The following is a 24,959-nucleotide window of genomic DNA, read 5'->3' on the forward strand; positions in this document are numbered from 1 at the left end:
GGAGCAAAACCAAAAGTGTTGCATTTATATTTTTGTTGAGTATATGTTAAGATAAAAACATCACATGCTCCTAATAAAAACATCGCCTGCTTCCTGCATCAAGTTCAATGTCCACCAGGTGGGAATATTGCTCCATTTCAAGAACCTGCTGTGAGACACGATTACAATCAACCTGTTGCTGATATTAGTTGATAAGCAAAACAGTGTTGCTTTTTGGATTGATCAGGTGCATCAGTATTGACCAAAAACTAATCAGTTTGTCCTTATTATGCATCTTTTTAATTTGGTGGTTTATAAGATGATAGTATTTATTCTTTTTGAGTTACCATATTGACAATCTGAAGGGGAAGCACTTGTTTATCCTTTAATAAAGTCACTGCATCTTCCTGCTAGGCTGTTCCAAATAAACACTATCATGCTTCAGGGGGAATCCCAGCACTTATAATGGTAATGTTGTGTTGCATGTTCCACTTTCTTCTTAAGGTTGACAGCGTGTTGATGAAGTGTGTGTGTGTGTGTGTGTGTGTGTGTGTGTGTGTGTGTGTGTGTGTGTGTGTGTGTGTGTAGATAAAGGTGGAGCAGCTGGCAGCTGACTGGAAAGCTCTGGATGGTCAGTTGAGAGAATCTCTCCAGCCCCCTGCGTCCCAGTGGATGCAGCAACAGCACATCGTCCAACACCAGCAGCTTGGTAAAGTCCTTCCACCGTCTCTTTCTCACGTCCGAATTGCTCCCTCATGGGCTGTCTGAGTGTGCTTTTGGTTCATCAGGATTTTAATGAGATGCCACTTAAGCTCCTGTAGCTCAATGTTTTCTTCACCCTCACCCTTCAGTTTCTTCCGTCCCGTCAGCAGTTCAGATGGCCAGCTTGGTGAGCGAAGACCCTCACCACCAAACCCCGCACACCCCGGACACTGTGGCACCCACAGACCTCAATGAGACCGCCACTGAACTGGCGAACTGGCTTCTCCTCATCACCCAAATGCTGAAATCCAACATCGTCACTGTTGGGGACACGGAGGAGATCAGGGCCACCATGGGACGCCTTCTGGTGACAAATCCAGACCTGTCAACATGTTTTAATGGAATACTTTCATTACGTAGCTGATTTTAAAATTAAATTATTTGTACTCACGTTTTCCCTTGACAGGTGACGAAGAATGACCTTGAGCAGCGCCACCCCCAGTTGGAGGACATTTTCACTCTGGCGCAGAACATCAAAAACAAGACGTCCAACCTGGACATTCGCACTTCTATTACTGAGAAATGTACGTACGTTACCGTAACAACTGGAATCGGAGCAATTTATCGGATAGCTGATAAAATAGGCTGATAAGAGCAATCACGGACATATTGATATTTTTTCCGATTATACTGTGTATGATATGGTTTATGGTGGATGTATCGGAGAGGAGGATGTTGAGGAAACTGCACAGCATCCTGAACAACACATCCCACCGCCTGCCACATGCTCTACTCATGTCCTGTCAGAGCACATTAAGTCATAGACTGAGACTACTGAGGTGCACCGCAGAAGGTCACAGGAGGTCTTTCCTACCTGTGGCAAGGATAGAATACATAATGAACAGAGTTATTCAGTGACTCAGATTTATCTGCAATATTGTCGATCATCTTGTGCAAATGTCTTCCAGTCATTTCGCATAAATTGTTGTACTACTTGTAAAAAACAAAACAAACAAAACATTGTTTACTGTTTTGGTAATCTGGTAACATAATTTTCTTTGGGATAAATAAAGTTGATCTTATCTTAACTATAAAACATCAAGCCTGAATTATGTTTCTTTGTAATAAGGGTTTCATAATGACATCTTAACAATTATTGGCAGTTTAAAAAAATGTACATATTGGCTGATATGTCTGTATTCAAAATGTTTTGCTTTGTAGCATCTGTATCAGCACCGTCCCCCAAAAAACACCCACCGACCTGTAACAAAGATTTTCTGAATTCTGGTCAACAATTGATGACTTTCGGGTTTGTGATGTTTTTCTTATGTTCAACTTTCTCTATATTAAAACTGGTTTGACATCATTGTGTTCGTGCATGTCGCTATCTGTAGTGGAGAAGGTCCGCAGCCAGTGGGATAGCACACAGCACGGCGTAGAGGCACGCCTGCAGCAGCTGGACAACATGATCGGCCACAGTAACCAGTGGGAGGAGCAGAGGAGGGATGTCAAAGCATTTATTGTTCAGAATGAGGGGCGATTCCACAATCTGCTGCAGCAGTCCAGAGATCCTCTGACAAAACAGCTTTCTGACAACAAGGTTAGAGACACACTTCACAAACATCAAGGTAAAAACAGCTTTCTGACAACAAGGTTAGAGACACACTTCACAATCATCAAGGTAATGATGACTCAGTGCTTTTGACTTCATCAGATGGGGCATCTCCACCTTATTCACCCAGACACCATGTGGGTGTGTCCCACAGAGCAATGTGCAGTCTAAATATGCCTGAAACAGCCCATTTCTGAGCAAAATTTCACATAAAGCAGGAGATTTTGCACGCATGCAAAATTACAGCTCTTTGCAGATGTTGTACACAGAACCCCAACTATAAGTGTGAAATGTAGATGAAAGCATATTTTGCACAATATGACCCATATAAATGTGTCAGTATCGGCTACACACGTGGAATTTTACTAAATTAACAAAGATCTTTTGTCAATTTGAAACACATCTGTAAATCAAGATATGTTTTTGTGATGTTAGATCTACCATCATATTTGTGAAACAGCTAGGTGGATTGTGGAGCACAGATTGGTGCTTTTTTCGGGGTGGGGGGGATTAGTGTGCAAAATAAACTTTACTGTCTATTGTTTACAGTGGTGAAAGAATTTGTCTAGGAATCTTTTTAGAAACTATTTAAAATCTGTTTTATTGTATTTAAACTCCCTTCTTTATTGGATTGTTTGTCAGCCATATTGCTAGTGTACGCTAACAAGTTTGAGAGCCCTCATTAAAAAGAAGTAGGATGATACATAATCACAAGAGAAGGCAAGGGAGCATTAATCCCATCACTAAAGAAGAGAAAATATGAAATCAGGACCTGAGCCTGGTTTCATAAAGCAGTCTATTCTTTTAGTCTACTAAACTTACTTAGTCGACTAAGATTAGGCGCCCAACATTAGCCATCTAATCTCCATTTCACATAGATGGCTAAACTTCTAGATTAGTCATCTAACATTAGTTGCCAATTTTCACGGCCATAAGTGGCCTCATAAGTTCCGTTGCCAAGAAAGTCCTCCAATGTGCGAGAATTTTGTTTACTTCCAGGTTGGTCGTCTGCTACAACCATGGCCGAGATTGGTACACGGTTGACTTGGAGACGTGGATGGGGTGGTTTACAGATAACCTGCTGAGACACAGGTGTAAAACCTTAGCGTAATCAAAACTGGAAGAAGGACTGGCGGGGCGTTGGTCCTCTTCATTTGGTGGTTGATGGCTGCAGCTATCATGTCCACAATGAATTGGATTGAATGGAGATGGAAGTGGGATCGCTGTTGAACCTCAGCGTTTGTAAACATCTCCAGTGGATTATTCCGCTCTCGGGAACACCCGCTCTCGCCGCAAGGCTCTCCTTCCTTCCTGCTCCATCAAGTGGTATTACATGATAGCCGCCATTTTTGAGGTAAGACACTGAAGTTTTGTCGACTAAAATAAGATTAGCCTCCTCTGTACCAGGGTAAAAACTTTAGTCGGCTAACGCAAAACTTTAGCCGACTAAGTGCTTTGTGCAATGACTAACGTCAAAAGATTAGTCAACAAGGATTATACCACTTTATGAAACTGGGCCCTGGTATAATGCAGTCTGCAAACTCACCACTAGAGGGCACTAAATTCTGCACTCTGTAGCTTTAAATATGCGCTTGTAAATATGAGCCACAAAACAGCACTTGTTTATGAATCTCCACCAGGTTTGAGCACCACAACCACAATTTGCATGTTTCTCTGATATTTTCACTTTGATACATTATGCACATCTAAAGCCAACGTGATGAGCTAATGCTACAGTGCAGCATCCATCAGCCACATTAAAAAATAATAATAAAAACACACTTCTCCTACAGTCATGATCTGATTTGAATTGAACCTTGGCACAATGATCTCCATGTGGTCCTGCATCATCTTTGTGCTTAAGGTCATGGTCAAGGTCAATTTTCCTCAAACTTGCTCCTCCACCGACACTACGAATTTGGAGCACATTTGCACACCAGGTTCCACAGGTGGGCCTGCATGAACACACACACACACACACACACACACACACGGTTACTATGTTGTCACTGCTCATTGCACATGTGGCTTCTCAGTTTGCTAAGAGAGAAAAACGAGCTATAAATTAGAGGAGGTCCTCTTATACGGCTGCAAAAGTCCTTATAAAGTGGGAATTAATAAATCATCTCTCTGCAGAAGAGCCCTCTGAGCCTTAATAATGCCGATATAGCCATATCATCCATCATTTTAATTTAAGACAATTTGAGAACTGAGCTCATGCTTCAGGGATGAACCTGATGCAATACAGCAAGTGAACACTAGAGGGCAACTGAGCTTAAGGGAATCAGTCACAGCTTTTTTTCTCCTATGTGATGTGAAAAATGTTGAGTTACCTGTTGTTCCAGTATTAATAAGAACACAGAAGTCATCTAACAATGAATTATTTGATGCTAATGCAGTTTTATGCAAAACAGTTTAGGCTCATGTAACTTGCACATGTTCGTGGAGATGGTTTATTCTCCTGGTGGAATGACTCTTTCCTGACTTCATCATCTCTGAAGTTGAATTTAACGTATTTTTATAAAGAGCTCCAGAATAAGTCAGTAATATTCTTGCATGGCAGTTTGCCGAGCAGAGAAAAAAAAGCAGCAGGAGTCATTGCTTTGATGTATAACAGTTGAGTCACATCCTTGAAGTTGTCATGATGATTCCAGCGCCGCCGTGTTGATTGTTTTGCAGATGTTCCTTCAGGACCTGGGCCGAGGCCAAGCCACAGTCGCGGCCTTCAATGAGCTGTCTGCTCGTCTCCTGCAGGAGTATTCTTCTGACGACACCAGGCGCATTAAAGAGGTCACGGACAAACACAACGCTGCGTGGAACAGCATTAATAACAGGTACATGCAGACCCGGCGTTTAGCCACAACCCCGCATTTTTTCTCCGTATTACAAACGTGGTTGATACGGCGATTGTGATTGACAGGGCGATCGATCGGCAGGCCCAGTTGGACAGCGAGCTGAAGGGCCTGCAGATGTCTCTCAGAGAACTGGAGGGCTTCCTCAAGTGGCTCCAGGAGGCGGAAACCACGGTCAACGTTCTCGCTGACGCCTCCCAGAGAGAGGGGCTGTCGCAGGACTCCACCGCAGTGAAGGAACTAAGGCGACAACTGGAGGTAGGGCTGTGTTCTGTGCATGCGTGCCAGCCTGTTATCTTAGCGTCAAGCTTCATTTCAGAGTGGGTCAGCGTGAATGGGTGCATCCACCCGGATTTTGTTTAATTCTCTTTAAGAATTCTTTGTGCGTTTGTCTGCATTTGCACAAGCTTGTCATTTACTCAGACCTTCCCCGGGTGGCAGTGATTCCCAATTCTCAACGTTTTGTCCTCGGACACTCTGTGATTTGTACCTGAGAAAGGCTGAGCTACTAACACACATTTAATCTTTTTGTCAAAACTGCAGTTTGGGAACCAGGTCCCACAAAGATTTGTTAAACCTCATCATCTAATACATTAGATTAAATTAGATAGAAATTTATTAATCCCTTGGAAAGACTCTCTCAGGAAAACTGAGGTTCCAGCAGCATTGTATAGCAGCACACAGGGTAAGAAGCACACAGAGTATCGAAAATAAACAATTTACAAAATGGAAATACAAACATAAATGCTAGAAATACTGCTTGCTACTGGTTTACTGGCTACTACTGTTCCTCTCCTTCCTGTCCTCTGTCTTCCTGTTACTCCTATAATATAATTTTAATCTACTCTCCCTACACACACAGACACACACACCCCTGGCCCCCCAGCAATACATGACAAGTGTGTAATATACCATTTTTACATCTTAGAGGTGAAAGTTGTATTTGGTTATTTTGGTTTGATTCTTTTAAACTGTATACAAGGTCGGGTTTTTTTTCCCTTTTTTTTTTTAAATCTCTTGCTACTATGTAAACAGCATATAGTACATGTCGTCCACACAGATTCTTTTCAACACTTGATGCTTACACTACAGCTACTCCCTGGGGGATGGATCAGTTAATTAGATTTTAGGATTATTTCATACATATATTTGTATGTTAATGATGATGCGATCGGTCTCCCTGGTTACAGTCATCATCACATGACTATAATATATGGTCAAAACTTTATACTTATACCATAGGTGCACCCTGGAAAATCATTGAGTTGCTTTGATTTTAGGGATGTCTCATACATATATTTTCATAGCGTTGATGATGATTTTATGTCTTGTAGTTGATTTGTCTTTAGTTCGATTTCAGTTTACTTGACCCTGATTGCTCCGTAACAATATGCAGTCAACACTTATTCTTATTGTCCTCTCTCATCATACGGATCATAGCCTTGTATACATACTGTAATGCTTTTGCTCTCATTTCCAGCGTGTTGTAATTTGTGGGTTTACACTAAGGTGAATATAAAAGAATGACACATACTTCCAGCATGAATAGCTATAATTATTTAGTTTCCCTGGAGGGGATCTTATCAGAAATTCCTGAGTGTTCATTAAGTAGCAGCTCAGTGCTAAAGCCAGTCTAGGATCATGTTCATAGAAGGCTGAATTCATGGCATGTAAAGCCATCTGGATTTGCTCTGCAGTATGTCATCTATCGTTAGGAGCTTCTCTCCTTTATGTGTCCACTTTCATCTTTTGTTGTACAGTTGGTGCCAAAGTAGGTAGATGGCACTCAACTCTTAAAAAATGGTTGATGAAATGGGAGCGCCTCAGAGGACGAGTGCTGATGGAGTCGTTCCCCTCAACCCCTTCATTAAGTAGTATCGACTGCTTAGCCGCTGCTGAGTGTCGAGTTACTTTAATCAGATATCTGTCCTCAGGCTGTTGTTCTTCTAACTGTTGTTGGAGCTTTGGAGATCAGCGGCAGATAAAATTATGGTGCAATCGATGAAAATGTGCAAGATGAATTAAATACAATTCGACACTCACTTGAGTACTGCTGGAATTATCAGCGTTAAGTCTTGTTGAAAATTGGCTGATATATCTGCACAAATTGACATGTTCCAGGCCTAGATAGGGTCTGTGAGCTTCCAGGCATTGGCTGACATCAACATCCGACCACCAACTGTAACTCCAGACACATCACCATTCCTCTCTTAACCTCTCATGTTCATTGGTTCCAATTCCACAAAGATCACAGGAACGTTCGCCAGGTCAAGGCACCTGAGATGCTGGTTTCCACAATCCAACCCAACACCCAGTCACGGACATGTTATTATGTAGAAATTCACCTTAATTCACCACAAAACAACAAACAACAATGCAATCTGACCATGGCAATGGGATCTGAGAGACGCGAGCCTACGTCAGCCTCTCGGTGAGTCCCAGGACATGTCGGTACCATTAATACTGAGCCAACAACACAACCCAAAGTGTGAAGCTGTGTTAATGCTTCGTGAAATCCCTCATATGGACACTGTTTGATTGTTAAATCTTGTCCAAACAGAGCCGTTCTCCCTGCCTGTGATTGCTAATGCCGCCTGTGCAGATAAGCGGCATGTTTGTTTTGACCAACCAACCTGTTTCTGTTCCCTGCCTTGAATCTGGACCTGAAGGACTCAAATACTTACTCACGAGAAAGTACATCAACATTTCTGAACGATATGGCCCAAAATTTTAAAGAGTTGTCTCGAGAAGGTCCAATGAATTTCCCTTTTTTTGTGCAAACAGGTGATAAATGTCTAATCCCCGCCTTCTAATTTGCTAAGGTATCACACAACATTGTGTTTTTGTGCCATATCACAGACACATTTTCAGTTTTTTAACCACACAACAATCAAAGCCAAAGCACTCGTACTTGATCACCCTTGGCGTCATTGAGGATTTCCCCAAATGTGTTCTTACTCCAGTCGCGGGAAACAATTTGAGCTACATTTGAATACAAGGCCATCTACAAATTCAGGGGGAGACTCAAACCTAGTACTGTGTTCTTTCTCTTTGTCAGTGTCAGTGTGTTAGCACTGCAATGGTTGAGTCATGCCCAGCTGTTAAGGCAGACGGCTTTGACTATGTTGGCACCACTGCCTTTGTGACACATATCATCTGATCCTTCACAGATTCCAAGTGCAGGCAACTCCAGTGGGGTCTTCAGTGAAAATAGGCCATCTGAAGATATTTTGTCAGTGAATTTCCACTTATTTTCTATATAAAGGTTAACTGGATAGTGAGGGTCTGGATCTATTGTTAGCATTGGGAACATTTCACTTAACGTCTCCGAGTTGCTGTTGCAGTCCTTCCCGACACTGAAAGGGAAACGAAATGGTGATCGGCAACGGTATATTGCAATCTGCAACCTCACCATTAGATGACACTAAATCCTACACACTGCAACTATAAGCTACTTGTACAATGCCCAAAAGGCAAGTGTTGCAACCACCCCAATTAGTATTCCAACCCCAGTTAGCATCCTAATGTGTGGAATTAAATCTGTGCCATCAGAGTTTGAATTTGAATTTTTAAGATTGAATGTTTTTAGCATCGAAATCAGAGTTTGAAGTTGAATTTCTAAGTTGTATTTAGCATCAAAACATTCAGCCTCAAAAACTTAAACCTAAAAAATTCAACTTAAAAAAAAATTCAACCTACAACAATTCAACCTAAAAAAAAAAAAAAAAAAAATTCAACCTCGAAAAAAGATTCAACCTCAAAAAATAAAAAAGTAGGGAGAAGCAATCAATCCCTGTCTCAATCATCCAAAGTTTATGGAAGTAAATTTGTGATTTTGGATGATTGAGACAGGGATTGATTGCTTCTCCCTACTTTTTTATTTTTTGAAGGTTGAATTTTTTGGATTTCGATTTTTTTGAAGGTTGAATTTTTTTTTTTTTTTTTTTTTAGATTGAAGTTTTTGAGGCTGAATGTTTTGATGCTAAACAAATTCAACCTTGGAAATTCAACTTCAAACTCCGATTTTGATGCTCAAACTTTCAACCTTAAAAATTCAAATTCAACTCTGATGGCACAGATTTATTTCCATTAAGATCTTTTATTGCAAATGGATGTGTAGAAGTACTTGACCTGACATAATAAGGCATATAATCATCATCATGACATCCTTGATTTGATAGTTAATGCAAAAATCCATTAATGAGGCCGCCGTATGGACAGAGAGGAAAAAGCAGACAAAACAACATATTTCATTTTAAGATAAAGTGCCCTAAAGTGACGTACCTTAATAGCCTTAAAAATCAACATCTGCCATTATATTTTATACAACGAATCTACGTCTGCTGCCTGTTTCCTGTCCAAATAGGACGTTTTATTGTTTTCTTTTCAACACTTTATGGCTCAGTGCCCGAAGGCTTTTAATATTAGGAGTTCCTGCAGGAAAATGGTTATAGTCTTCTTTTTTTATGCAGTTGCTAGTTAATGAGCAAAATAACTGACAGGAATCCTGAGTGCATGTCTGTCAGAGATTCTGGTTCATTACTGCACAACATCCCATAATGCCCCGGGCTATACTCATTGGGTTATGGGCGGTGTTAGTATTGCTGACAAGAGGCGCTTTCCGTTTGTTTTGTTGTCAGCAGAATATCTCAAAAACACTTGAAGGGGTTTCAGTGAAATTTTATGGCGATATTGGCTGTGGTTCAAGGAATAGTTATTAAATTCTAAACCAGATGCAGATTCAAAATTCTGTTTAATGTATTTTTTAATAACATGTCCCATTGATTTCCTTGTTGTCAGCATCACAAAAAGACATGGATGGATTTCAGTGAGGTTTGTCAATGAGGTCTGGTTCAGGTCGAGAAACTACTGACTTCCTATGTTATTTGTTACTCAAAAATAAATCGGATTTCAATGAAATTTGTTGGGCTCCATGGTTAAGTGATTACAAACACAGTGTTTCTTCTTGGGCTGTTTTTATTCTCCAAGACGGGAGGTATGGAAGATATGGAAGTCTCTCTGTCATGTTTCATTTCAACACTATAGCTGTATTGTAAAAACAAAACAAAACAAAAAAACCTAAAATTTATTGCGCGTCCTCATTTCAAAAATTGGGAACTGCCCAATTCCTTGGATCAAGTTGTGTTCAATGCACCCTATGATGTAATTTTATGCCATACCAGATTTTTCAGCCATATTGTGTTTTTTTAAATAGCAAAAATTCTTTTACAGGACACAGATTTTGTCCAATTTTTACAAAAATTGGCACATTTGCTCTCAAGACAAAGCCTCACAACTCTATCTGTACAGGTGTCTTATTTTTTATTTTTAAGCGTTCATCTGTGACAGCCGGTTGAAATCAATGCCACCAAATAGGAAGTGAAGTCATATCTCAGCAAAGATTTGATATATCAAAACAAAACTTTGTACCTGGGCTTGGGACCCCATTGTGAGGAAGCATGAAAAAGTTGGTGTTATGTAACCTCTAGGATGCGCTGCTTGAGTCATTTCTATAAAGACTTATCTTCCTGCAAGTCAATTAGTGGGTTTCCACTACCCTCCAAATAAAACAACAACAAAAAACAAAGTAGCGTATTGAAAATACACTGAATGGAATTAATTTTATTTTATTCATTTATTTTATTCATTTATATAGCACCAAATCACAACAAATTTGCTTCACACAAGTAAGGTCTAACTTTACCAACCCCAAGAGGAAGCACGCAGGCGACAGTGGTAAGGAAAAACTCCCTCTGATGATTTGAGGATGAAACCTCAAGCAGACCAGATTCAAAGGGGTGACCCTCTGCTTTATCTGTATTTTTGAAAAGAATATATCACAAAACATTTGCACTCACTTGAGGAGGTTTTCCGGCATTTTTTTCACCATTGTAGGTCATGTGGCGTACAGAAAGCGACACATGAAATTCTATAATAGATGACATGATATGTGTGGATGAAGTAAGAGATGAAGAGCTTGTTAAATGTTATAAAAGATGTTAAGGCAATACTGGGTTTAAATAGTGCAAATCTGTAATCCAAATCCAGCTCGTGCAGACTTTTTTCCAAACTTGAATTCCCCTTTTTATTAAAGAACAAGTTTCATAAATATATACCAAACATTTTATGTAGTCTCAGACGTGTTGCTTAAAAAGAGGTTTTACAAAATGTGTATCAAATTGCATGATGCGTGTAGAATGTGGGGCGTCTTTGAGCTGGTTCTGACCTGCCCACAGCACTTTATCACCCCCCTGACAACCGCATGGGTGTCGCTACACCAACTGACAAGAGCGGACTCCAGTTTGCGCTCATGCCATCGTTTCATCGAGTGGCTGTCGGGCCAAAGAGTGGTTTTCAAGCATGTTTCCATGGTGTGTGGAAGAAAAAGTAAAATGGAGAGAATTACACCAATCCTGAAAGGGTTTAAGTGCTCAACTGGGTGTCATTTGGTCACGGTCAGGAGCCAAAGCAGCACCTCCTTTGTGGTTTCTCTGCATGACTCTTTCTCTTCTCTGTCATGTGCCTCTGAAGACATTTTCTACACTGATTAAAAAATGCTTAAATGCATTTTTTTAAAGTGTTCTCTTGACCCCAGCCTCTGATCTTCCTTCTTGTGTCACATTTCCACAGACTTCTCTCTCTCCCGCTCTCTCTCTCACACACACACACACGCTCGTTGATTTCTTGGCTGCTTTGCTTCATGTCATATCCTTCCACAGTGGAGGTTGTGTTTGTCATCCTTTACGCCGCCATTCTTAAGCTGCGCCTCTTTTCTCTCCTTCTTCCCCACCCTCCCTCTGTCTGTGTGTGTGTGTGTGTGTGTGTGTGGCTCCCTCTTGTCCCCTCTCTTCCTGGCAGTAAAAAGTGAGATGTGTTCAACCAAGGAGAGGCTCTTCACTGTTCCATCCTCAACTTGTGCTTTCTCTCTCTCTCTCTCTCTCTGTGCTCTCTGTCTGCTCTCTCTCTCTCTCTTTGTGTGTGGCTCCCTCTCATCCCCTGTCTTCCAGGCAGTAAAAAGTGAGCTGCGTACAACCAAAGAGAGGCTCTCCCCGCTCCATTGTCAACTTGTGCCTTCCTCCCCCCCCTCTCTCTCTCTCTCTCTCTGTGTGTGCGCGCGTGTGTGGCTTCCTCTCATCCTCTCTCTTCCTGGCAGTAAAAAGTGAGCTGCGTTCAACCAAAGACAGGCTCTCTCCCGCTCCATCCTCAACTTGTGCCTTCCTCTCTCTCTCTCTTTTGCTCCCTCTCTCCTCTTCCTCCCTGCTCGCTGCCACTTTCCAGCCGTCCACCTCCTTGTGCACATTGTTTGAATTTGCCCTAATTTTCTTCTGGCTCTTCGGTGCGGCGTGCACGTGTGAATGTCGGCGTTGAGGAGAAAGTGAGTGAGTCTTCTCGTCCCGCTCCCTTGCAACATCACACGTGCATGCGTGCATGCTGTCAGCCGTGAAAGAGAGAGAGAAAGAGTGAGTGTTGTGAGAGTACGGATGATGTGTGTGCATATGTGACGAAGCGTGGGGGCATGTCGGTCTGAGCGCACTTGTTTTGTGTTGTTCCCACGCTTGCATGCGTGTGCGCACGTCACATCAGCTCGGCTGGGCTCTGGTTATGCCAGCGAAGGAGAGGGAGAACAATATGAGCGGGTTAGGGCAGTGCTAGCATGCGGACCGGGAGCAAGGTGCTGCAGACTTGGAGCAGTCTTAAGATGATGGCCATGGTCCGGACCTCCCTGCAGAAAGTGGTGGTCTTCCTTCACAGGCTCCAGAGGATGGCCATCTCCTCGCCACGCTACCAGAAACTCTGCAAGGTACGTTGGAGCTCCAGCAAAGACTGTTCGACAACAGTAAGAGTTTGGGTTGTTGCTCTTTTTTGTTGTTGTTGATGCATGTTTGTGTTTCGTGGCTGCTTTTTTTTTTGTTGTTGACAAGTTAGAAGAGAGAGACGAGGCAGCAGCAAGTGAAGTAAACTTGAGCTTCACTTCCACTGCACCTGCAGCAGCATGCAAAAGTTTGGAAGCCTTTGGACACTTTAATATTTTAGGACACCGAATTCAGGCTTTTCTATCAAGAAAATTTTAACCCATAATGAAAAGAAATCGGGTGGCATGGTGCCGTAGCGGTTAGCACTGTTGCCGCACAGCAAGAAGGTCGTGGGTTCGCTTCCTGCCTGTGGCGTTTCTGTGTGGAGTTTGCATGTTCTCCCTGCGTTCGTGTGGGTTCCCTGCCGGTGCTCCGCTTTCTCCCACATCCAAAAACACAGGTTAGATGGATTGGAAACTTTAAATTGTCTGTAGGTTTGCGTGCGTGTGTGAATGTGTTTGTTTGTCTGTATGTGGCCCTGCGACAGACTGGCGTCCTGTCCAGGGTGCACCCCGCCTCACGCCTCTTAACTGCTGTTATAGGCTCCAGCCCCCCCGTGACCCTTAAATGGAGTAAGCGGGTGTAGAAAATGGATGGATGTAAACAAATCTCTATATCATGACATACATTAGACAAAAATATCAAAGCCAAAATAATAAAGTTCACAACTCTAGGCACCCATTAGTGGAACACAACTACATGATCACTTTCCAGTGTAGTGCTCCAAACCAAGCAAGAAGTGAGGGAAGCCACCAGGAGATGAGCTGCAACAATTAATAAATAATGAATCCACTATTGAATTAATCAACAACTATTCTGATAATCATTGAATTGTTTTTGAGTACTTTTTAAAAAATAATTTCAGCTTCTTAAATGTGAGTACTTTCTAGTTTATTTTAATAGCTGCTTCATGGGGCTATTCCACAGAGCGACATTTCTTCCCCTTTCATTCCACATCGTGAATCGGGGAGCATTTTGAACCATCATAGTCACTTCCTGATCCATCTTTGTCAAGCTTGAACAAACTCGATATATGTAGTAGTTGTGGCCATCATCAGCACCAGGTTTGAAATCGAGGTGAATTTTCCGAGCTGTTGAAAAATTTCATCCAGATTTGCGAAACTGTTGCTAGTGTGTGTGGTATCCTCCGGGTGTTCGTTGTCTTAATTTGAACGTCTTTAAACAGGGTAGTCACAGTGAGTACTGCTTGAAAGTTGTTTGATCATGCACTTTTCATGGTAGCACCTGATGTGTGAGTGTGTGAATAGGTGAATGTGAGGCATCATTGTAAAGCACTTTGAGCTTCTGATTCAGATGGAAAAATGTTATATAAATGCAGTCTATTTCCCATTTACCACATAACTTTACGAAGTACTACTTTTGTCTGTTGTGTAACCTGTGACATATTTTCCTAGTAAAGTGGAACAGAGAAGATTTTTGTTAGAAAAAAGACAAAACATTCAGCAGACAACACATCAGACCTAGACTTGAGCCTCGCATGTGGCTTCTGGCAAGCTGTATTTGAAATTTTACTATCAGTGTTTGTCATATGTGTCTTGGTGGCTTCCCTCGCCAGTCTCCTTCATGCAGCATCACTCCATTTTTGAGAACTGCCTGCACTACACACATTTAAGATTTAGTTGTACTAAAGAAAATGTGCAAAAACTCAGTTTCCCAAACTTTTGCTAGCTACTGTAAGTGTAACATGTAGTTGGGCCAATTTTTCTCATTTGAATAAAATTAGGTTTTGTTTTTTATTTATTTGACCTTACAAAATATTTATTAGATGCTTGATTGATTATCATATTATATATGATCATATATAGAATTATTATTCACATTATATATTCTTATTTTTAGAATAATATAATAATTTATTATAAATTATTTGTTGTACATCAGCAGAAAAATTTTGTGATATATGTTTTCTGTCTCTCTCCATTTGTGTCTCGCGGTGGCTCTGTGCCTCATCCTTTATTTTTTGTCTTTTGATTCATGAGTCATTTGGCCTTCAGGGTGTGCTGTTCCATTCTCACCTACACATGACTCAAACTATGCATTTCTGCTCTGTGCTTAAAGCTGTGTTGGCATAAAGTAAGCAGGGTGAGCAGGAGGATTGTGAGTGAATGTGTCATGTCTTTTATTTTTTTTTTTAATTTAATTAAATTTTTTGGCGCTTGAATGAAATGCACTTTCTCATGCAGAAATGGGCTTCCTGTTCAATGGCAATACTAGAGAGTTACATTTGTCTCATTAATACCTGCAAATGCACAGAGGGTGATCTACAAATAGTCCTTGATTTGCACACATATTTTGCGATCCACAAATGCAAAAATCATGATGTCACCTTCCTAAAATAATGGCCTAAGTCCTGTTTTGGAAAATATGACTGAGACCATTATTTTAGGAAGGTGACGATGAGTCTTTTTTTTCTGGGGTTTCACTCATGGTTTCATTTATAAACAAAACTATTTCTGGACAGTTTATCGACATTAACAACAACTCTCTAATTTGTAGAAAGTGAAAATATCACACATATCTTTAAAGTAACACTTTTGAAGGTTTGCTCGTTAACCAACACACGCGCCAAAAGGCATTACGGGAAATTATATTTTCTAAGTTTCTGTTTGATCAGCCCCCCCCCCCCCCCCCCCCCCCCCCCAACATGCATAGGACAACACTGCCATCTACTGGATGGAAGTGTGAATAGCGACTTATACTTGTATATTTGGGAATTTCAACTAGTTTTGTGCTCAGAATGTCTCAATATTCTGTAACTGCACAAAGCGATGAATGTGTGTGATCAGTGATCCACAAATGCTGAATCACACATCACCAACAGAATTTTCAGTTTTGCAAATGCCTTTTTTTTTTTTTTTTTTACAGATTAAAAAAATGATGTTTTAACATTTTTGGAAAAACCAACACACAAGTTACAAATTGGAAATTTGTGTTCGTGAATCGCAGGACTATTTGTAGATCACCCTCTCTGCATTTGCAGGTATTAATGAGACAAATTTAACTCCATACAATACTACTATACTTACTATAATTTGTCCACAGTGAAGTCAGTTGGAAGCTGCATATTTTGTTGCCAGATCTGTCAGAAACAAGCATGCTGCACTGTGATTTTAATATTTCAAAACAAATTGAGTTTTATTACTTTTTAAAACCATCTCCAGCCTTATGTCTGTGTTACTGAGTTCACTTTTGAAGCTTTGCTGATTTTGACCACTGATTGCTTCTGTTGGTAAGCTTGCACGTAAGCACCAATGCGTCAGACAAGTTTTTGATTCCATCATGCCACAATCAGCATGTGGCGCTTCAACTTAATCCATCCTTAATCCGTAAAATCCGCCACTGTTTTAGCGCTCTGCCCTCTTTTCCACATTGTTTTCTGTGAGTTTTTGTTGATTGTTGTCTCTGATGTTTGTCTTTGTAGCATTGCCAATGCATGATAACGGGTAAAGCTTTCAATACATGGATATATATTTCCCAGCTTGCTTTGCTTAAAGTCTCAGTAAAAATCTGGAGGGGGGGAATTCAGTATGGATAAGAGGTTTAACTTGGTGAAAGAGTGCACGAGAGAGATAAAGCAATAAGCAGTCGTGTTTTTCCCGCGTTGCCAGTTATTTATCTCACAGATGCCGTTGCTGCTCTCTCGGCTTTTTTTTTTTTCCATGTGAACGAATTTCTGGGCAGAACTGTTTTTCCTGCCTGAGTATATACAGTTATTGGCACTTCGTCTTCCCTTTGCTGCAGACTTTTAGTGTAAACGAACATTCTCTGCACTTGGTTTTGCTGATTTGGCACAGGGACGCAAGACCTTCCTGGATTGCATCCCCACAGGTGGGAGGCATCACTCATTCCACACTCGATTACCCTCCCCTGGGTTGCATCAGTCATTCCGGGTTCATTTGGCCTTCCCTTTGGGGAATCAGTAATGCCGTGCTCGTCCTGTCCCTCCTTAGGCGCGCTCACTGGCTACCAGACTGGAACACTGACTTCTCCATGATGGATTTGCCCAAGGTTCACCCTCTCGGGCCTGGCCATTCTTTCTGCTTCTGCAAAGTGCTGGTCTCTAAATAACCCGCCTGGTGACCAGGGGGTATTGAGATTTATATTGTGAAACGAGTAGCTGTAATTACATTTTCGCACACACCTGTTTGTTGGTGTTCTGTTTACGCTGCTTATTGAGAAGTTCATGGTGATCTGCATTTTCTCTTTTTTCACTGCCAGATATGCCTTTTTTTAAACCAAAGAGCAAGTTTTAAAAAACATTTTAAAAGAAGGTTTTGAGTGGTAGAGCCGCAAGAGACTATATAAAGATCATCTTCAATGAAACTTGGTAAAACTTAGCCTAGTTTGATGACTGCATGGCTTAGATGTTGGTACAAAATTAGTTCTTGTAACAAGTCTTGCACTAAAGGTGCAGGGAGGTGGGGGTGGGATTTACATGCCCATTCAGTCACAGTGTGTTGCCAACAGCTAAGTCAACTGCATAGTTCATCTAGAATGTTTGGGTTTGTGACATTATTATTATTAAAAAGGTGCTTTCCTACAAAAACCCAAGGTTTCTGGTTTTATGGCCACTCAGCGTCTCTGCTATCTTGGCAGTGATGACGTGAGTCAGCTGGCCTGCCAGAAGACAATGTGTTGTCATAATTTGGCTTGTTCTTGACTTTTGCGCAAGTGCATTCAGGGCCTGTCCAATTTCACTTTGCTATTTACAGAGTGTGTAATCTGACAGAAAAGTAGGGCGCAAGGTGCAAGCAGTTTGTATTTAGTAACTGACCACCAGGGCACCAATGGATACACAAATGATCACAAGTGCACTCACTATTTAAAGAACGTTGGCTCTGAATATGAAAATGACAACTACATTGGTTGGAAGTTTGCATTGACCCTTGCACTACTTTACACCAACTAGAAAATAGTCCCATTTACTGTTTCGCTTAAATTCTGGAAGTCAGACACATTGCACACAATGGAGATAGGAAATTGTATTTTAAAAAATACGGGCAAAGAAGGCGAGTGAGCCTCCAGAAACAATACAGCAGTAATGCTAACCTAAATGCTAATGTTATTCATTGGAATAAATGGAAAAAACTTTGGTCTGAGGAGCTTCAGTTCAATGCAGTGCCGTCGACTCTGCTAATTTATGAATCTTGTGCATTTTATGTGCATCTGCTGTGATTTTTAAGTTGGTAACTTGTTGTTGTTGATGTTGAAACGTTTCCTTTTTGCAGTATACTAGCTCTGTGGTGGAGTTTGTACTTGTTCCCATACTAACTTAAAAGCAGCGTTGTTTCTTGCTCTGCCCCCATGCTTCTGAGTCACTATTTTCCTGGAGAATATATTGACAAAATATTTATTTTTAGACGATGTGACTTCTTCTCGCCATCAGCCTCGGTGATATAAAGACTTTACATTTCACGTATCTTATTCTGCTCCGCTCCAGTGAAGCTGCAGAGCCAAACGTATCCTCCAGACATATTGGTTTTTTCTCTATAAGTAATAACTGCAGGGCAGAGCAGTGACTCCTCTGCCAACTCACCAAATGATGAGAAGTTTATCAAATTCACAGAGCCGTAACCTTTTTTGACATTTTTAACTTTGTTCGCGCTTCGCCTGGTGGATGTTCTTCGGTCTGAATGCGTGTTTCCTCCTAATAGCAGTCATCGTGCCGTCGAGCATAGCTGAGATTTGCATTCTCAGTGTGCAGAAGCCACTTAACTCAAACTGTTTTTAGGATTGCATCTGTTATTTGTTGCATAAATAGTATTGTTGCCGCTTCCCAAATCCTAAGCTATAATGTTTAATGAGGTTACACGCGATTAGACAAAAGTATACATCTATACGGCATTCCCTCAGGCTTCATGCGTCTGTGTGCACGCGTGCTTACGGTGCATTAATCTCGCACATAATACTGCACTCACGCCAATTAAGTTCAGCGCTATAAATGTAAATGTGAGGTTTACTGAATCTTTGCAGCTTCCTGATTGCTTTCCCCTGGTCTTGCATGTTCATTTTTTGGACCTTCACTTGATTACTGGCGCGCTTGCGACGCGAGCAGTTTATGTAAAGGGTACTCGCGAGTAAAATGCCTGGTTAGTTTATAATGAGGCTGTCAGAGTGGCCCTGCGGCTCGTTTCATCTCTGTTTTGTGCTGTCACTCTGTGCGTAATCAGTGCTGGTAAGTTGGCTGCAGGTCCACCTTCCTCCTGAGGAGTGTCGTCCCACTCGTTAGTCCGGCCCAGGTTCTTTGGGAGCAGCTCCGAAAGTAGCGACGGCGCGAAGCTGCATTTCCCCTGAGGATTGACTTGTTGACCCATCGCAGAGCTCACAGTTTTACATAAACAAAAGGGTTTGATGATGTCACATATTACGGTTCTAAGTCAACATACATTGCGGTTCCATTGTTATAGCAGTGCTATATTACACTCATCTGAGACTTTTGTTTGATTTTTGCACCATTTTGCACCAAAGAAGTAAAATAATACACTTCTACCATATGTATGTAAATCGTATTTACAAAAACAATGCACAACACATTTTTGAGTTTTCGTATAGCATATGTGCTAATTAAATATTAAAACACTTTTTGAAGTAAACTGCTTCTTGCCAGTGGTGGTGAACAGGGGCCGAGAAGGGCCTCAACACTTCCAAATTAAGAAAAAATTGCAAAAGTAGAATTTTTTTTGCAAGATGTTTTTTTAATGCAACTACCTTTTGCTAAATTGATGCAGATGATGTTTGCATTTGAATGCATTATCTGCATTTGAGAGTGTTGTCGTACATGGATGCATTAAAAGTGGTTGAAAAAAGTTTGCATTTGGGTTTTAGTACTTACTATTTGGTATGTCATGTTATCTGCCACAGTGCACCAGGCAGCTGAACTCTTCTTGCTATCTTGGTCGAATTATTTCTATGCTCTGCTTAGTGTTGTTTGAACCCCTGCCTGATGTCATGGGATTTGACCACTTCTGGGGACAGCCTGCCATTGCGCAATATAAACACAGCATCACTTCACACGGAAAAGTGGTGTATTGTTTTGTTTTCGGCTGCAATCACCAAAGCAGTCGCGGAAAGTGCATTTTTTTTCTGGTTCCCAGTGGAGAAGGGAAGACGAGGCAAATGGGAGAGGTCATGTCGGTAAGCATTAGCCTACACACTTAGCCAGAGTAGTTGCGTTCTCTCACCTGTACAACTGCCTCGACATGTTTGAACTCTGGGTCATAAACCAACCGCAACACATGTCGACTTTCCACCGCATCGCCACTTTATCTTTGCATTTTTACTTTGTTTGCTGTGTAATTTGCCCATAAACTTAAGCCCATCACACATAGCAAGAATGTGCAGGAACCATGCCCAACATGGCAAATATTGCCAGAATCCGACACAGTCGGGAGGAAAAGAGGCATGGTCAGCAGTGTTGCCGCCATCGGAATATGTAAATTTCAGTCAGATGGTGCTCAGATTGCACATAGACCGCCGTTGGATAGATATCCCATCTCGACGGCGCCCGGATGTGCATCACACTCGGGGCCGCCAGCCGATTTTGGCCAACTGTGTGGCCTCTTGCAGATGGCTGTCAGAACATTTTGGAACTGAAACCCGACACTTTTCGGATGTGTGCCGATTCGTTATTCTGATGACATTCTGCATGATTCTGGCTGTGTATGACGAGGGTATTAGAGAAAGTGCCATATTTCTGATGGGGACATACAAGGGCGAGGGTTGTCCCCAGATGTACGATTCTTGTGTCATATGCGTCATATTTTAACCCTTTAGTGCCCGCCCTCAAATGAGACTGCAGTGCCCAATTAGCCTGTGTTCTCACCAGCATTTCGTGTCAGCTGTTTCATGTGCAAATAAAGAAGTTTGAATTTTATGAATTTTAATCATAAGAAATTGTGGAAATTGTGTTCACCTCAGTGTTTCACTTATACATTTTTGTTTCTTTTTACCCCACACACTCTTCTGTGTGACTTTGTACAAAATAACTTTGAAATGGGTCGGCATATTTTCACAAACTTTGGCAAGAATATTCCTTGGGTTAGTGTCTCTAAATGATTAACTTTTAGAGTACACTCAAGGTCATTATGAGTGCAGTATGAAAAACACATTTTCCAGGATATCTCCACAACCAGTAGAGCTACAGAGGCGATTCACATCTTACGTCAATCAACTAATGATTTGCCATTACGTGGTAAGAGTGATGTCACGTTCATGCCATTATAGTCCAGAAAACACATTTATTGGGTGTGCATTGAGGGGAATGCAGTAGCACCTCTCCAATGCCTTTCATTTCTTGTTGAATTGGCTGCAGGATTTAGCTAGCAAAGATGTTATTTCTCATTTTTAGCCAACTCTGTTTTGATATGTGATGTGTGCGATAGAATCTACTTGGATTGAGTAACATTTCTAAACAACTATGCCACAAAAAGGTTCAGTCTGTTTTCAAAGGAGAACTTATTGCTTTACACATTTAATTTTACTACATGCAGCAGTGTAGCTCTCAAATGACTTCTGTTATTTAAGTGTCCTTTACACAAATTTCAGCTCTTGTGACTTCCAGGTGGGGGCCTGGCAAGCTGGTGGGCCGAGATCCATGGTAGGAGAAACCGCGCCAAGTCATGCCTGCTGTTTTCCGTTATTTGTTTAGCCTCGCAGCACTATCCTCCATCTACCTTTGCCCCTGGCTTGCTTCTGCACATCGACAGGTGACTCAGGCGCAGACAAAGAGCCCAGTGTCTGACCTCTCAGTCCTTAATCTCTGCCGGGGTCGTTTCGAGTTATTAGAGAGCATTTGCAGAAGCAGTTGGAGCCTCAGGTGCCCGCAGAGGATCTGGCTCGCGTTCAAACCACAGATATTTTCTTTCACGCATGCTGCTTGGTCACGCTGACTTGGAGCCCACATGTCTGCGCTGCATTCTGTTCTACGTCGCAGTTTATTCAGCCAGTCACGCGTGCACGCTCTCCAGTCCGCTAACTCCGCAGCTCAGCTGAGTGATGAGTCACAGTCAGGAAAATTATGTGGTAACGGATTCGTAAATGGAGATCATTTGAATCCATCAAGGTGGTTTTTGCATGAGAGCGGGGACAGTAACGGAAAATGAAAATGGGATTCCTCTCCCAGTGGACATAACGTGTAAATCACTGCAGATGGGCTTCTTATCGGTAATTGAATTGATTGGAAATTGCACTTAAATCACTCACACAGTGCAGAGTTACGCTGCACTCTTGCTCTCAACTGCTGTTACAGCAGAAAGTGACCGTTTGATTATGACGGCATGAGTAGGAGACAAGTGATACTCCATTTCTGATTAAAAAATGTCATCCTGGGATTAAATAAAAAGTGTAATAAACTTTCTAATTATTATGTGCAGCCATACTCGGATAGAGAGGAAGCCCTTCACCCTCCTTTTCCCAGCTTTCCCCGGCCTGATTTCCCTTTATATCCTACTCTATCTTCACCTCGCCCTCATCCAGTAAGCCCATTTATCGACTCAGTAGTGTGTGTGTGTGTGTTGAGTTTATGTCTTGCTGCACTTTTGCAATGGATTTTGTGTGCACACTTCCATTAGTGGCTTTCAGGCCAGCTCCAGCAGTAAGGTAAACTCCCTGCTGCCTGTGGGGTTCACTTCACTGAGCTGGGATGCTCCATAACCATCCAACCCATCAATATGCAATAACCAGAATGGAAAGAAAAAAATCTGCCACTCGGGAAATTCTTCACAGGAATGTGTGTTCACGCAGGCTAGACTTTGCTTCCAAATGAAGACGATCATGAGATTGCGACTTATTTCATATTTTAAGAAAACTGCATGCTAACCTCGTCCTTAGTCCAGGTTTTTTACTATTTGGACTTACGATTTTAGTCACTCACACAAATCATTTGTCAAAACTTAATTTGTGAATCCAGTATGTTCAGCTAAATGCATTCCCAAAAGTAGCTTTACACATTTCACTTACTACCTGCAGCAACAGAAAGTGGCACAGCAGCCCTTTTGTTGAATCTTGTTGTTCTAGTTTAATGGTTTACTTTCTGAATATTTCAAGCCCAGAAATCTTTGCCAGAAAACCTATCACTTCTGTCACGTAATGACTCTGCCGTCTATACAGCAATGCGCCAGGTTCAAGCGTTCTCTGATTGGTAGAAATTGTGTCACTCCGAACACACCCATTGTTAATTACTTGACTAAATACAAGATGGTTGCACCCTGCACTTTAGTTTGTTCAAGGATTACGTGTCATGTAATTACCTAAGTGTTGTTGGACTCAAATGCACTTCAAACCGTCCCCTGTCCTACTGTTTCCCATCATCTCTTTTTCAGTGCAGAAGTCTAGTTGCAGAGAAACATTCACACCTGCATGAAAATTCAGTAAAGAATATCTTCTATTATACATTCCAAATCTAAGGTGGAACTCTACTAGTGTATACTAAGGTACACCCAAATATCTTTAAAAAGGAGCAGAGTCACTTACTTGCCTGGTCTTGAGAACCAGGGATGGTAGGTTTAAAAGCTTTTATATCCCATGGGAACTCTACCTACCCACCTAAGTGGCTCAAGACTGTGGACAGCATGTATATAAGAGACATTTACACAAACAGGCAGTAAACAACATATACAAGAAATATAGTTGCTACATAACATTATAGGAGTTAGCTCCTGAATCCTAAGTGTTCATACAGGAGAAGATTGTAGTATACATCTACCTAGTCTGTAGACTTGTTGTAAAACTAAGTTATAGCTAGTAGGCTAAGATATAAATCTGGTTAGATTATTATAGAAACAGAAGCTATGATATAATATGTTTTAGGTTTCTATCTAAATTTCACCCTGCTAGCTAGGTTATAGATTGCTACTACTATAGGAAGACAAATTCCATACTCTGCATGCTTTCTAATGGAAGCCCCAAACTTAGATACTATCTGTTGATATCTATTAAAGAACCCATTAAACTGAAGAACCATTAAAAATTTACATCATGTAAAATAAAAGTGCAAATCCTGAAAGTTGGCTAACTATAGCCAGATGAGCTTCCGTTAATTTAGCCGTTAATTAGCCTAGCGCACCTTGCTAGCCAACAAAGCTGAATAAACCTGGTAACTGGCGTATAAAGCACAATAGTGTCGCTTCACCCTACAATAACGGTCATAACAACAAATACATATAACAACAAATGTGAACAAAAGTGTGTATTAACGTTAGCTTCCCAAACAGAACCGACTATGTTGTTAGCTGTGACAGATGGTGCTGCAGCTGGCTTGATAAGCTAACGTTAGCTGCTAGGTTTAGCTAATTGTACCCCACTCCTCCCTGTTCCTTCATTGTACATGTTATCACTAATATTCTAATATTAAAAAAGGGCATAAAAAGAAGAAATTTGTGTATATTCACAACCCTAAAGTGTGCTGTAATGTATATGGAGACCAGATATAAGCAATGAAAGGATACAATGCATGCACACCTACGGACAATTTAAACTTGCCAGTTAACCTAACCTGCATGTTTTTGGATGTGGGATGAAGCCGGAGCACCCGGAGAGGACCCACACAGACACAGGGAGAACATGCAAACTCCACACAGAACGGCCACCGATAGGAATCGATCCTATGACCTTAGTGCTGTGAGGCAACAGTGCTAACCAGTAAGGCACCGTGCTGCCCCTTTCTCTTCTTCCCTTTAGCTAAAACGGGCCAAGGTGTGAATCAGGGGGCAGATTAAGTGCAGAAATAAAATAAGGGGCGCAATCATTTTTCTTCTCCTGCTCCTTCTACTCTTGGCCTGACAATCAATCACGAGGACAAGGCCTGAGCGCTGCAGCCCGCCCGCGTCCCGTGCTGCCAATATGTATGGTAAACACACCGGCACAGTGCTGACTCACAGTACGTACAGTGGATACTGTCTGTGCTGCGTCCGTCACCACAGAATCAACTTCGGACACATCAAA

General features: G+C 41.5%; 1 protein-coding gene across 1 annotated transcript in view; it reads left to right on the forward strand.

Moving 5' to 3' along the window:
* The window catches only part of utrn (utrophin), a 301,805-nt gene that overhangs the window by 104,478 nt on the left and 172,368 nt on the right, over positions 1 to 24,959 (forward strand). Inside the window, 6 exon segments of the mRNA XM_034162029.1 lie at positions 568 to 688; positions 831 to 1,048; positions 1,148 to 1,265; positions 2,076 to 2,281; positions 4,973 to 5,127; positions 5,214 to 5,403. Of these exon segments, the coding sequence (XP_034017920.1) occupies positions 568 to 688; positions 831 to 1,048; positions 1,148 to 1,265; positions 2,076 to 2,281; positions 4,973 to 5,127; positions 5,214 to 5,403 (1,008 nt within the window).

Source organism: Thalassophryne amazonica, chromosome 21 (assembly GCF_902500255.1).
Source record: "Thalassophryne amazonica chromosome 21, fThaAma1.1, whole genome shotgun sequence".
Taxonomy (NCBI): domain Eukaryota; kingdom Metazoa; phylum Chordata; class Actinopteri; order Batrachoidiformes; family Batrachoididae; genus Thalassophryne; species Thalassophryne amazonica.